The sequence below is a fragment of the Thunnus albacares genome, chromosome 4, assembly GCF_914725855.1.
Source record: "Thunnus albacares chromosome 4, fThuAlb1.1, whole genome shotgun sequence".
Taxonomy (NCBI): domain Eukaryota; kingdom Metazoa; phylum Chordata; class Actinopteri; order Scombriformes; family Scombridae; genus Thunnus; species Thunnus albacares.
This window is the reverse complement of record NC_058109.1, coordinates 32,207,639-32,223,069: the sequence shown is the minus strand read 5'-3', so window position 1 is coordinate 32,223,069 and position 15,431 is coordinate 32,207,639. Positions and strand designations below refer to the sequence as shown.

General features: G+C 40.3%; 1 protein-coding gene across 2 annotated transcripts in view; it reads right to left on the bottom strand.

Moving 5' to 3' along the window:
• Positions 1-356: 356 nt before the first annotated feature.
• LOC122981431 (transcription factor SOX-13-like) overlaps positions 357-15,431 on the bottom strand; it is a 46,408-nt gene continuing 31,333 nt past the window's right edge. The window contains exons 6-14 of one of the 2 annotated variants that reach the window (XM_044350152.1): positions 15,286-15,354; positions 15,015-15,129; positions 10,677-10,753; positions 9,917-10,082; positions 8,910-9,040; positions 6,102-6,207; positions 5,384-5,554; positions 4,028-4,244; positions 357-2,284 (exon numbers count right to left, since the gene is read on the bottom strand). In XM_044350152.1, the coding sequence (XP_044206087.1) occupies positions 1,999-2,284; positions 4,028-4,244; positions 5,384-5,554; positions 6,102-6,207; positions 8,910-9,040; positions 9,917-10,082; positions 10,677-10,753; positions 15,015-15,129; positions 15,286-15,354 (1,338 nt within the window). In that variant the 3' untranslated portion in view covers positions 357-1,998. The remainder of the gene's footprint in view (positions 2,285-4,027; positions 4,245-5,383; positions 5,555-6,101; positions 6,208-8,909; positions 9,041-9,916; positions 10,083-10,676; positions 10,754-15,014; positions 15,130-15,285; positions 15,355-15,431) is intronic. The other variant, XM_044350154.1, reaches the window with a different exon arrangement.

Below are 15,431 nucleotides of genomic sequence, written 5' to 3'. Positions count from 1 at the left end.
ATTTGGTAGTATATGGGAAAGTGCTAATTATAGAGTTGTAAAGAAACAACCTAATATGCTAAGTAGTTTTACACACAAAACTGCACACTGAAAACTGAATATTTTTTGTCTGTTAGAATTGAGAAGAATTGAGTGTAATTTATTGAGAATTCTTGCAAATTAACAACTATCTATGACCCCAAATACAATGGATCAGCACTTACCAACTTACCAACTTAACACTTTTTTCAGTTTTTAAAGTAACTTGTACCAAATTGCACCACTCTCTGTAAAATGTCCTAAAAATTACCTGGTAAATACCTGCAAATTACTCTGAAAATTTCCAGGAAATTAGTATGAAATTAAAGGACCTGTAAAATAAAGCGTTACCCTTTTTTTCCCCAAAATTCACACATAAAAGGTAAAAAAAAAAAAAAAAAAGATGTACGTATGTGGAAATGTTCTGCAGTGCTGTAGGAGGCTGTATCTCAAAAGGAAACAACAGCAGACATTTGAATACACAGAGAGGAGGTGCTCAACACAACAATCAATAAACACTCAAAGAAGCAAACACAGAGGTATAAAAAAAAATAGGCAAGGCTGAGGTCAACCCACCATGCTATGGAGAGGGAACTGATAGACACACAAATACAGCATATACAGCACAGCTCAACCGAACAGTGTGATGAGGGAGGACGAGGAAGAGGAGGATTTGATTGTTGATTTACGGTGTATTATCTGTAATTTCATGGGCACCCTTATTGAAAACCATTAGATGCACTGAGAGATCCCTTAACTGGAATATTTATTTCACTGGTGGTGACAAACACACTTCTGTTGCAAAGAAGTCACTTAAAGATCCGGCCTCTCCTTTAGATACACTAAATTAAAGTGGAGCAATGGCTTACAGCTGCCATGATTTTTTTTTTTTTCAGTGAGGCAGTTTTAAAGACACATTATATCAGCTTAAAGTGAGCAATGTTCCTGAATGCTGCTTTTATGTAACTGGGAACTCCAGCGATTTTTACAGTTCAGTTCAGTTTACTAGTCAGCCTGTGAAAACGGCTGCATGATTTCTTCTGTGGCTATGGAGGGATGGCACCAGAAAAAGTCTGGAAAAATTACCCTTATGATGTCATCAGGTAAATTACTACTACTTTCTTTCAGGTCCTTAAACTTTATGGAAGTGCAATACCAAATTGCTGGAGAAACCTTTAATCTCCCCTTTCCCCCTCAATCTTTACTTTAAGATGCCAACTTCAAGATAAAATTTGACTTTTATTGTCATAACTTGCCAATTTTAGTTGGAACACTATCCAGACAATATGAAGTAAATCTGAAGAAAATACCCAGACAGGAGCTCTGCTAATGTTTATTCAGGGCTGCTGGGATTCTTCATTTAGTAATAACAAGTCTTTACCAGCAGGGGCCAGTACTTGCATACTGATGACACACTCAGCTCCATCACAGTGCTGCTGCTCTAACTAGCGGGAAGTTACTTGCCACTCTAAGGTCCATCAGCTGACTAACATGTATAAACAAGGATTCTATTGAACTTGTGTGGTTCCTTTTACAGCTTACTCCAATGAGTCTAACTCCTGTGAGGCATTTTGTGCACCAAAAGTCAACATGGGAGGAAAACAAGAAGCTCCAGGGATTAAAGGATAAGTCTTCTACATTATAACTTCAATATACTTTCTGTATTCTAACACAAAGCGGCTGATGACATATCTATGAAGGGAAATGAGTAAGATAAGAGCTTGCCTTTATGTGTGTATGGGTAAGGCAGGGTTTCACTGAAGACTGAGCTAATTTACAAGGGAGTAAGTATGACTTTTCCTTACAAAAGGGCAATTTTCTCATTCAGTGACAACTCAGTCCCTCCCTGTTTCATTGGTTCATCCTCCATTCTTCACCTCTGACTGTCAGTCAACAAAGAGCACCCCTTTCTCCTCAGCTACCCTTGCCTCCCCTCCCTCTATTTTCATTTTTTTCCTCTCCCCACTCCCCCTCCCCCCTTCAGTCTGTCAGGAGCACCAGTTCCCCTTCACTCCTCTCTCCGCTGTCGCTTTCCTCTCCTTCGCTGTATGGAGGCCGTTCTCTCTCTCTTTCATTCTGTCGCTCCCTGGGCAGAGAAGTGGGTGTGGCCCGGCCCTCTGCCCGACGCGGCGCGGGCGGGGCCTGTGGTAGGTAATGCTCCAGTAATGCGGGGTGAAAGGGCATGGTTGCCACAGAGACCGAGCCGGCACCTCCTGGGTACTGGCCATCGCTGTGGGCATAGTGGATTGGCTGTGGTTCCGTTTGACTGAAAAGACAGAAAGTGACATGCGTACATTGAGATTATAAAATGAAATAACTTTGGTTAATACATCAATTTGCTGATATTCAGAGACATTTATCCTCCATATGAGAGAAATGATGAGGTTTTACCAATGTACAGAACACGCTAACTATTCAGAACCATTAATATAATGCAGTTTGCGATGTCAAACTGAAATTTGAATTCTCTTCACTTGTTGTGTAAGGAAATATGACGTAAGCCATGTTGCCCTACTGTCCAATCAATTAGAATTGTATGCCTCTGAGCTTATCAATTCCTCTTATCCATGCCCGGGCATGTGATGTTGATGGAATGAAAAAGGCAGAACTCAGCTGCGAGGGCAGTGCAGCCTCCAGACTGTCTACAGCGTGCACACGCTAGAGTTATCTTCGGCTTTCTTTTATTTTCAAAAAAGGCAGCGGTTGCAGGCATTTTTTGATTTAATGAGTAAATAATTACCTTTGCCAGATGAATGTGAAGTATACTGTGAACTTTCTACGCCATCACTCAGAGACTAACATTAGCGGAGTTGAGCAACAAGACGGACTGACCAACACACACTGCAGCATTAAATAACTTAAACCAACTCTGAGGTGAGAAAAAGATAAAAGAAAATAAGAAGAAAATAACTCGGCCTTGCAGTTGAGTTCCGCCTGTTTCATTCCGTCAACATCACATGCCTGGGCATCAATAAGAGGAATCGATAAGCTCAGAGGCATACAATTCCGATAGATTGGACAGTTTGGAACCGGTTCTCAACTGGAACCAGTTCTCGATTCCCGTCCCTAATGCTCAGTCTGTTTCACCTCAAAAAGCCTGTGCCCACTCAGTGTCTTTTATACGATGGCTTTTCCCAGAGCTAATGGTGTAGCAGAGAGGGTGCTCTCCAACACTGGAGACATGACATCAAGGCATTGGCATCAATAAAATCTTAACAATTCCCATGCCTATTTTTCAGCAAGCCCACATAGGGTTAGTTATCAACCATTAATGATGTAAGCTGTTTGTAAAACTTTCCTCCAGCCTAGAAAAGCCATTTTGAAATCTGTGACATCATCCCAATCTAAAGTCTATGGGTTGAGTGGAAACTTGTGGGCGAGGCCAGCAGGAGAAACACTAATAATACATCCGTGGGGTCCAGCTGTGGTGACGGCAATCCAGACTGTGAAAACTCACAGATATCGCACTAATCAAATTCCCAGTACCTACTGACCTCATTAGTTGTTACCAAGCATTCAAGCCCTTTGGAGTAAACAACTGTCAACAAAACAAAACTTTGTGACATGATATTGACCTTAATTATCTTTTTAAAGAGTCTAAAAGAGAAAAGATGTGGTGAATGTATCTGTGAGGCAAAGAAAAACAAAATTAAAAAAAGAGGACACTCAACAATCAAAACCAAGCTTTTTTAACAGTTCCAACCTCCAACTCTTTGAATTTAACTAGTTGGAAGAGTTAGAAGGAACAATGGTGATGGATGCTATTCATTGTTAAGGACAGACTGAAAACCAGCGCAGCTGCTGTATCAATACAGCACTTTTGTTTGTGTCTTCAAGAATACAAAAAGAGCTTTGGGAGCTGCAGGCATTATCTACAATGAGTGGAGGTACAGAGCAAACTCCTGTCAATGGAGCGAATTGTTAGTGTTGTCTGCCAGGGACAAATGCGCTCGCATTATCTCAAACTTGTGTGAAGCAGGCTGGCCTCTGTGCGTGCGTTGCTTTCTACCTGTGTGTGTAGGTTGCTCTCTGCTCCTGCCGACGGCTCTTCATCATGGCCTTGTACTCGCCCACCCTCAGCCTTCGTCCCTCCACGATGCAGGTCCGTTTGGGCCGGGGTTTATACTTGTAATCGGGGTAGCGCTCCAGATGCTGCCTGCTCAGCCTTGCCTGTTCCTCATAGTAAGGCTGCTTTTCCTGGTTGGACATGGACTTCCATCTGGAGCCTAAAAGCGAAGACACATTTGGCACAAGGAAGATGAGGGAAAGCTAACTAAATGCACAAAAGAGGTGAGTTAATTCAAAGACAGCTGAAAGTCAGGTTTAGCAAGAGCTCAAGTAGATCATTAAGTCAGCAAACTGAGTCAGTAATGTTGGTAACAGCAACATCTAGTTAAACTTTCCTAATGTTAGCTAACATAAGCTTCTGGGCACACCAGACCAAGTAAGACTAACAGCAAAACCCACAAGTGCATCAAAATGAGCAAGCGTGTGTTTCAATATTTTGAATTTCAGCTTTTCATTTGTAAAAGGAAGAATCCACCCTTGAAATAGATTTTGAATCTTTTCGTTATTAGTGCATTACTAGATTACTACAACGTCATATAGCACTTCTTTCATTAATGTTACATCATCATGTTCTTTTATCAATTAAAAGTTACCATCATGACCTTTGTTGACTAAACTAACACTCCTGCTGGCCTCGCCCACATGACCACATGTCATGAGAATTCAGGTTTTCATATATACCAAACAATGTGGTTATTAAATCAATCAATCTGGAGTGCTGTCCTAGTCTTTCTTTTTCATTTATACCACACCCAAGATGATTCGATTAGTTAAGTTTCTGCTCTCTGGGTGAAGGTGTGGTTAACACATCTTCAAACAGAGAGGTGTGAGATTAGCTGGGGTAGCAATTGTAAAGTAATTGGTGTGAGAACAGGCATAAACGTGGATCTCAGCGATCTCATCACTGTAGAGTGTATCAAAGAAAACAATTCTCTGTAGATTGGGACGAGGTATTTTTTTTTAGAAGAAATCAGAAATAAAATAATGTTTTAAAGTAGAGTTTATAGCAAAGTTTATATGTGCATAATTTGTGTGCACACGTCTGCATGTGTGTGAAGCATGGTTGCCCACAAGCCACAAGCTCTTCACAATAGAAAGGAATGTAAATGTTTGGTCCAAGGAAAGGGATTCAGGCCAGTACATGTGTGTGTGTGTGTGTGTGTGTGTGTGTGTGTGTGTGGATGTGTGTGTGTCTGGTGGGAGAAGCAGGTGGTTGTTCATGCCCTCACATGTGCCAGGCTGTGTCTCAGAATAGAGACACAGAGTGAAACCCACCCCTACCCAGTGCTGGGCTCACCCAGGATCTTGCTGATGGAGGAGTTGTGCATGTCAGGGAAGGCCTGCAGGATCCTCCTGCGCTCGTCCTTGGCCCACACCATGAAGGCATTCATGGGTCTCTTGATGTGGCCCGAGGAGGGAGGGGGCCGGGCCTCAGCGTAGCCACCTGGGACCGAGACGGGCAGGGCACCTACAGGAAAGAAGGCTACAGTTAGAGGACCACACCAAACTGCTGCTGGGCTTGGATTCATTCCTCCTTAAATATATCTCTATTCCTTCCAAGAGGTGGTAGACTTATTGTTATTAACCTTTTCTCTGACACCCCTAGAATTGGTGAATATTGTCACTCTGTTACCTCGCTTGGTTATTAACCTTTACTCATTAAAGGAAAAGTTTCTCTTCACCCACAAACATCCTATTTCACATGCAGTTATGATTCACCTATCCCACCCACACTTGTACCTGAAACTTTTATTCTGTTCCGTTTCTCATTAGTGATGTGATGAAGTTAAATCTGTAGGTGGCAGTGGAATATATTTTAATGTCAATGTGATATCTTATGACATTTTGTGATTTTGTGATAACTACAGTATACTGTCTTCGACATAGACACTTGTTACAAAATTCATGACTGAGAAAAATAATTTACTTTAACATGCTATTGAACACTGCTGGTTACTTCCCATTTATGAAGATGAGACTGTCAACATTAAACGTGCTCTGCTGAGGACACCTACCCTCAGAGTCACTGCTGAGGTGGTCCTCAGTGGACAGCGGAGCTTGTCTGTCTTCACCTCGCTCTGAGTGTGAAATTCTCCCACCACGAGGAGAATCTTTATACTCCTAAAAACATAAAAAAGACAAAGACAGATTAAGCCAGACATGCAGTAAGGTCATACAAATATTCACACTCAGCACAAAGAGACAATTTGAATTTCGACTGCAGTAAAAAGATGACCCAATGTACAAGGGGTGTGTTCAAGGCTAGCATGTGTCACATAGAGTGCTATTTAAGGTAAAGAAACAGCGCACTCGCCATATCAGCTGCTGTTTAAATGCAGAGCTGTAAATGCAAAGAAAGGAAATTACAACACTATAGAGGAGGAAGAATGGTGTTTATTGTCTGAGGGAGGAAAGGTGAAGGAGAAAGGCAGAGATGGGAATGTAGCAACTCTGAATTTGCAAAGCTATCACACCATCGGCATATTATCTTTCATCCATTCAAGTGCTGTAAAACAGTATTTATTCCCTGGCATGCAGTGGAGTGTAATACCAAAATAGGTCAGTCAACAGTATTGGTGTTAAAGCAGTAGCAGAGGCGAGATGGAGCAGGATAATGGAGGAGAGGAGGAGGAGAGCGACAGAGTACAGTATTACTGTGGACAAAGAGAGAGGGCAGGTGGCTCTGTCAATGCCACACTGAGGCCTTTGTGGTATTGTGAGGCTGCAACAGCTGTTGCTCTAGGACGAGACTGAGACCAAAGCTTCAGCCACCTCAAAGAATGAAAACCAAGACCAGAATAGAAGACAATTTTTACAAGAACCAAAACAAAAAAGAACCACCAGGGTTTATGCAGTTGGGTTCCGGATGAAAAGAACATTTAAATTTAAGATGCTTTTATGGCTCTCTAAAACAACAAAATCTACACAGATGCAAGATGAGTTTGCTGGGCAAAAAAACATTTAACTAAAATTTCTGAAGGCAAAGTTTTAATTTGCCTTTAATTCCATATTACACTATTGAAGATGCGTGTAAGTTGAACAAAGACATTTTGCACATGACTGCACTCAGCAAAAGTACAATAACAGTTGATACCGTCTTTGTCAGGCGATACTGAATACGCAGCCCCTTTTCAATTACTAATAAGGGAAACAAAAGTGTCATAACTTCTTTGTCTTTTCTGTAGAGTGTTTACTTAACAATATTGTCTAGAGGGCAACACCTAATATACTGAGTTGTAACAATGTTCTTCTTTGTGTGAGCGTGTGTGAGTACAGCACAGCTGGGATATCCTTTAGCTGGTTAAATCCTCAGGAGGAGCATGACTCCCTGAAACCCTAAACCTGACTCTGACCCCCAATTAGACCCCTAACTTTTGGTCAAAAAAAAAAGAGAGACAGACAGAGACATCCCCATGTCCTGTTTGTTCAGTAAGAGTGTATTTGCATCACTACAGTGTAACTCTAGCTATTTACATTATCTGCTGACATACTGGTCTTTTATAAGCAGTCATAAAAGAATTTCATTATTCTGAATATCAGTGGTGAGATTAAGTGCCCCATGATAGTCAAAATTCAGTTTCACAGGCTGTCAATTATGTGACTGGTAAAATGTGGAAGTTTAATCCCTTTTCAGACATAAAATACATAATATTGCTGGGCTCCTCTGTTAAAGGTACAGTGTGTAATATTTAGTGGCATCTAGTGGTGAAGTTGCAGATTGCAACCAACTGAATACCCCCACCCCCCACCCCTCCAAGCATGTAGGAGAACCTACGGTAGCCATGAAACTCATGAAAAACATGAAAAGCCATCTCTAGAGCCAGTGTCAAGTTTGTCTGTTCTGGGCGACTGTAGAAACATGGTGGTGCAACACAGCTGCCTCTGGAGGACGACTCGCTCCCTGTGTAAATATAATGGGCTCATTCTAAGGTAATGAAAACACAGTGATTCTTATTTTCAGGTGATTATACACTAATTAAAACATACTTATGAATTTTATACTCCATTTCTGCCAAGTCTGTTCCACTAGATGCTACTTAATTCTACACACTGCATCTTTAAGGTAATAGCTTTCTGTCATTCAAACACAGGTGTCTGTTACACGCATTTATACCATGGCACTTGAGAATTCTTCATTTGGATTTTGGCTGACAAGTGTGGATTAACTATAAGTAACTGGACATCTGTGGCACAGGGTTTTGTTTTCAGTTCTAAATGAATGCACTAGTATTAAATTTTATGGTAAAAATAGCTTTAGGCTGGGTTTATTTGTGTAACCGTTCAAGTAAGACCTTTGATAGTTTAAGACATGTCTGATATTATGTAAATCTGGTAGTCCAAATCAACAAACACTAGGACTTTTATAATTAGCTAAGTTAGCCATGGTAAAAATTAGCCACGTTAGCTATGGTAAAGGTGGAAGCCTGCAGCAGTAAGGGACAGCTGCAGAGAAAAGGTGAGATGAATTCTGGCCAAAACCACACAGAAAATAAAAAAAATAGTGACGAAGCCTCAAGTAAGAGTGAGAGAGTGAACAAAACATGCATTTATTTTTTCGGGCATTTTTGTTGCACTACTGTAGTTTTTAAGCTAATCGTATGGCATTCAACTCAGTTTTGTGCCGAGTTGGATGTGTTATGGAAATGTTATGATCAGACCCAGCAAGATTATTGTTGTGACTTCTATGTAAAACTGTGCAACATTAGACGCCATGTAAATCTGCTATTATATTTATGTGGGTGTATGAATGATACGGGCTCTAGACAAACAACCCTGTGACTTTGTGCCTGTATGTGGATTACGCAGTTTGGATATCAGCTCACCATTTTTCCAACTGAGTCTCTCTCTCTTTCTCTGTCTCTCTCCCTCTCTCGCCCTCCGGTGCTGTGGTTCCGCAGGAGCTGCTGGGCATCATGGATGGCCTGGGTGACCACATCGCCGTCTCCAAGGAAACCTGATGAAAAGGAACAAAAATAAGCCAGAAAATGGTTAAGTGTCAGCTGTCATCTGACGTCTTCTCCTAGAAACACATCACAGATATATAAACTATCTCCTTCACCCCCAGATGATGATTAGCTTCATATCCTGCAGGTGGAAATGACAAAGTTATATATTGTTATAACATCTTGTTGAGAAAAATTTTAATATTAAAAGCAACGATGCATTTCAGCCTCTGACTTTGCTTTGCTTATTCTTCCCTGAATATAATGTTTTTGAACATTATTTTATTTAAAATAAAATATTTATAATATTTAAAGTGATAACAGACAATTCCTGCTTTGAATTTAACTATGTTTTCTGCCCAGTGCTACATTCACATTAAGTGTTTCTCAGCAAACTGTAAATCCTTGAGGTATATTACACATACTAAATGCATTTCTTCCCTCATAAAACATTTGCATAGCCGATTTTTAGAAGAATTTAAAACCTAAGTTGTTTACATCAAGGTTTAGTAGCTAGCCGACTTCTTCATCCTGCCTTTGTTGGCACATTGCTACAATTGTTGGTGCGTAACTGCAACCAACTCATGATCATTGGAATGGAGTAAATCTACTGGCCTGCATATCACACCACCCGCATATGTGTGCCTGCACCAAGAAACTAACAAAATGGGAGCCCACTTGCACTCAACACTGCTCCATAGCACTACTAGTGGTCAAAAACATCACAGGGTAGCTTTAAGAAAAAGTTGTCTAAGCATGAAAGAGGCAGTTTTACCGAAAGCTTTGATTCAAGTATCTTAGATGAGAGGATGCAACAGTTTTTTCGCTCTTTGTGTTAGTGGATTCCCACTATCTATCACAGCTGTGCAACCGTCACTATAACTCACTCAGAGCAGATCGTGGTGGGCTGTGGGACACCTCTCTCTGGAGATCTCTGGTTCTGTAGGCCCCCTGCAGTGCCAGTGATCCCAGCTCCATGCTCTGCGGACTGGGTGTTTTCCCCAGCTCCAGCCCTTTTGGCTTGGAGGTCAGGTTCAAGGGCTGACTGGCTTCCTAAAAACACACAGTGAGAGCAGATGAGCAGAGGTGGGGCTACACGTTCAGGCGTAGCCGCAAAGAGCGAGGGTGTGCATGTATTCCGGCTATGCACGGCAGATTTGGCATGTTGGAGCACATCTGTCACACCTTTGTAGCATTTCTGTTCTTTTGTCTTCACGTTCACCTCATCCTCTCTTCCCTTTTGTTTATTTAAGCTGCGTTGGTCTATCTCTGCTTAAGTACCAGCAGTGCAAATACAGTTCACACTACATACACACACTGGCAACACATACACACACCTATACCACACACAACAGAGGGTGTGGTGTATTCGAAAAGCTTTTCAGCATCCCAAATAGCATAACAGTTTTAACTGTTTAATCCAGAGGGCTTCACTTTCTGTGACGCCCCTTAAACCACACACATAAACACACTATACTATAACTGACGTCTTGTCAGTTATATTTGCATTTTGGAGATAAAATCTCCACAATATGAATAACTGCATTAAAAATGTATGGACAGAACTTGGGAAACAAGTTTTTTACAATGACCATATAAGTAAGTATAAGTCTGACACACTAACAGTATACTTCGGTGATATCATACCTGTCGGAAAGAGCCACTGCTCCTCTTGATAGGGGTGGGGTTAGGGTTGGGCAGCAGCTGCATGGGATAGTCCACGGCTGTGAAAAACATAAAATGTTCTGTATGAAAAAGTAGTAAAAGCTCAGATGTGGAGACAAAGATTCAAATGTACTGAATCAACAATCAGCTACCAATGTTTTCTTTCTCAGTAGTGTCAGAGCATGGTCACTCTTGCTGCTATGGGACACAAAGTCTGGTTAGCTAGTGAGCGAACAGTAAGTAACTGTGATAACGACACACAGTCGGTTGAAATGTCAGTGACTTCATAGTTTACTTGCGCTTTTTACTCAGTTTAGTTTGACCAACATTCACAATGCCAATACATCAGGAAACAGATATATGACACACCATATTGCTTTGTTTCACACAGTATATTAATGGTTTATTTAGCATTTTGACAGTGCATGTGTTTATTTTTGAAGTGGACACATTTAGTTAACTTTGTACAGACATCATTAGTTAGTATGTTTGTCTTTAATCATTATATTGGTTTAGAACTACATGTGCCGAGGGTGTCACTGCTAGTTGTTACTGGTGTTGTTTGGGCCTGAGCACAAGCTGCTCCTAGTGAAGCATCACTGTTTAACACAGGAAGTGGCATATCAGGTTATACCAAGCGCCCGCCACATCATGGAGGGATTATGGTGACCGAAAGTGCCCATTTTAAATGAATAAATACAATTTTATGAAATATATAATCATATACGTTATGTAATATAACCATATAATAGTAATATAATCAAATGCATTTTTAAAACTCAGCTCCTGCTATATTACAGGACATTCCAGCAGGTTTTACCTTTATTCACTTATTTATTTTTACTGGTCCAGTGAATTTAACAACAAATGACAAATTAAGATTTTTCATCACTAATTAAATTGTAAATCTAATATTACCATGACGCAATGGTGGACTGCTACTTAAGATAATAAAGGCATAACAACCACGATATAAACGGAACAGCATTGCAAAAACTCTATGTCATTATATATCCCAACCTTAATTCACAGTATATAAGCACAACAAGCTGTGACGAGCATGCCTTGCCCTATCAGTAAACTAGACTATTGTTGTTCTCTTCATTAATGTAAATGGGGAAAACTAGCTGACCATGCTGAACACCAAACCATCTGAAAGTAATGGACTGAGTGCAAACCTTGCATAAAAATAAAGTCGTTTTCTGACTTTGTAAAATGGAACTGCCTTACATTAACATTAGCACAACAACAAAGGAGTCATCTTTGCTTGTCATCCAGGTAAGGCCCACTTAGGGTTGCCACCCATCCCGTAAAATATAAAATTGTCCTGTAATTGGAAACTAAAAGACGTGTTCCGTATTGAACTGGTATTGGATGCGCTTTGTTCCGTATATTTGAGAATCAATTCAGTCTATGGGAGAGAAATATTACAGGTTAGACTATAAAGACAGGGCGATTTGTATGAAATAAAAGTTTTTTGTGTTTAATCCAGAGGGCTTTACTTTCTGTAACACCCCTTAAACAACACACATAAAAAGTACATAAACACACTATACAGTGAACAACACCGTCATTCACTGTCTTGCCAGTTATATTTGCATTTTTGAGATGTAATCTCTACTCTTTAGGTGAATGCATTCAAAAAGTACGTATAGAATTTGGGTATACTGCGGTGATATCATACCTGTTGGAGAGACAGGGCGATTTGTATGGCTGCTCTGTTATCCTTCAGTCTGTCATGTTATGTTCCACTACCCAAACAGAGAATGCGCTTCTCATTGGTCGTGAGTGACCATTTGCATCAAACCAGTATGGCGCCCTGTTTCTGTGACGGCAGCGAGTTCATAGTAAACATGTCATGCATCCAGTGAACTGCTCTGCAAAGTTGAGTATGTTCTGGTAAACTTCAAATCTTGGTCCATTACTGTTTACATTATACATAAATAACATAATTCTCCCTAATCAATACTTTAATGTCCATTTTTGTGGAAATGATGCAATTTTATATGCCCCCGGATCCACCCCAGCCCAGGCCCTGACTCGTCTTCAATCTGCCTTTGACGCATTCCAATTATCACTCCTTAATCATAGACTAGTTTTAAATGCAGAAGTACATGGTATTCTCCACCTCCACCAGTGACTCTGACTATCCTGCCATTAAAACTTTAAATGGCACCCATATTACTCCTGCTGAGTCATACAAATACTTAGGGATTTGGCTTTGCAGCAGACTATCCTTCCAGATACCTACCAACATTTGACTCGGAAATTAAAAATCAAACTAGGCTTCTTGTATAGAATTAAAGGATGTCTGTCTTCTTCCAACTGTAAGACTATTGTGCAGATAACCTTCATGTCTGTCCTTGACTATGGAGATATTCTGTATTGTCATGCTGCTCCATCAACACTTCAGCAGTAAACCCTGTGTCATCATAGTGCATTATGCTTTATCACTAATGACACATTTTGTACTCATCATTGTTCTCTGTATCAAGGTTGGTTGGACTTATTTACAGACAAGAAGAAATAACCATCTCATGTTATTCATCTATAAAGCTTCCAAACTACCTCACATCTCTTCTCTCATTCAAATCTTGTAACTAAAGCACACAATCCAGCAACTACTTAACCTCAGATATCCGTCATGTTCGCACTAATGTTGGCAGAACTGGTTTCAGGTATTATGCACTTTTTAAATGGAATGAATTGCAAACTGCCCTCAAACTTGAGTCTTACATTCTCCTTGGAGATTTTAAAGCTTCATTATCAGATGTTTGTTTATGATTCTTGTAACCATTTTTATTAATTCCTTGTTTTTTGTGTGCTGTTTCTGTCTGCTGATTGTGTTCTTGTCTTATGAATGTTTCTTATTCTCAGGTCTCTCTTGGGAAAAGAGATCTTCATCTCAATGAGACTGCCTGATTAAATAAAATAAAATAAAAATAAATAAACCTCCAGCACTCTAGTGTTTCATACACAGTCCAGCCTTATACTAGGTTTTGACCTTGTCTTGTTTACATTAATCTGTCAAAACATTATAAAAACACTCTTCTTGAAATAAAGACAGCAAATGAATGGCTATCCTTAAATTCCGCCTATAAAGTTTAAAAGACTGGCCTTGTGTCTTTTAGGTTTGAAAAGATAGAGAAGACAAGGTCACCCATGAACACAGCTTTTAAGACTTTTGAAAGGAAGACAGCTTTCTTTGTGGCTTTCTAAGCTGTGTCCTCTATAGCCTGTGAACTGTACAAGCATAAGTGTGTGAAAGGTACTATGAACCATACTGTTGAACTGATGTCTCCATTTGTATCTCACTGATGTCTTTCCATTTTACATAAAATAGACCTTCAAGTGAATTGCATAAATATATTTAAGTTTCTCTTGAAAAACACTTGAGAGAGAAGCTGATGAGCAAGGATGGCAACTCATGCAGCTCTATTGATGGTGACAACTTTTCAGCACAAGGTTTCTGGCCTTCAAAGCACACAGTTATTGTCAGATAAGTTGAGTGTTCATTCTTCCTTCACAACGGGGTATGTAAGAACTGGCCATGAAAGAGCTGACAAAGCCCTGATGTTTCCAGTACTAAAGGCCTGGTGGAAAGAAACCTTGGAACATTATTTAAAAGGCCACATTAATAATAAAGACAAACTGAAAGAATGATTGATCCCATCAGAATTCAACAGATTTTAGGTGCATACAGAGGCGACCGTGGATAGATTCTCTGGATGTTTTGATACTTTTTCTCCACAGTTGAACGTTGTCTTTATTGGAATCCATTGTAACTCATACAAATATTTGCAAGATTGTCCAATAAAAAAGCTGAACCTGGCTCAACTTTTGCCGCAATGGAAAATGACAGAACCTTATATACCTCGCAACAAAAGATACAATGATTGTCACTGTTATCATTTTCCAGAGTTGTCAAGTCCTTCCTTCTAGTATTATAAGCTATTGTGCGGTGTTTCGGTGTCTGATAAGCTTTATAAATCATGGCTCTATTACTCAAATGGACCTTTCTGAATCATATTTCATGATCTCAGTGGTACCTGAAAAATAGGCCCACACCAAGCAGTCTCCAGCTTTGATTTAACAGTGTGCTGCTACAAAAACTGTATCAAAAAAGAAACACCTAAATCTTTTACATTAGACCACAGAAAATACACAATATGAAATGTGTCTAGAGTTCTGATATCCACTGCTGTATGTTGCATGGAATATTTTTTTAAGTTTACATTTATTTAATTTGATTAAACTTTTTATTGCTTCCATTCCAACAATGGATTACGCTGAAACCTGTCTGCTAGCTTGATGACTCACCTGGCTTGCAGGGGATTGGTTGCAGTGGCAAGGTCATCTGGGGGTCAGAGGTGACCGGGAGGGGCTGGGTGTTGGGGTGGAAAGCCGGGATCATCACATAGGGCATGTTCACCTGCTGGGACGAGGCAGAACAAATCCAACTTACATAGTAGTTCTAACCTGGGCATTCTTAAGCACAGATAGGTTTCTGGCTTATGATGAGGACATATGGAAGTACGCTGATGGCTGTGTGTGTATGTAAGAGCATCTGCAGGTCTTGAGAGGAGCTGACCTGAATCTGCTGCTGAAGCAGGTTTATCTTGTGCTGCTGCTGGATCAACTGCTGCTGCTGCTTGGCAATCTGAGACAAAAGACACAATATTCTCACTCACACATTGCATGTACATGACACACAGTCACTACTGCACACTGTGTAGG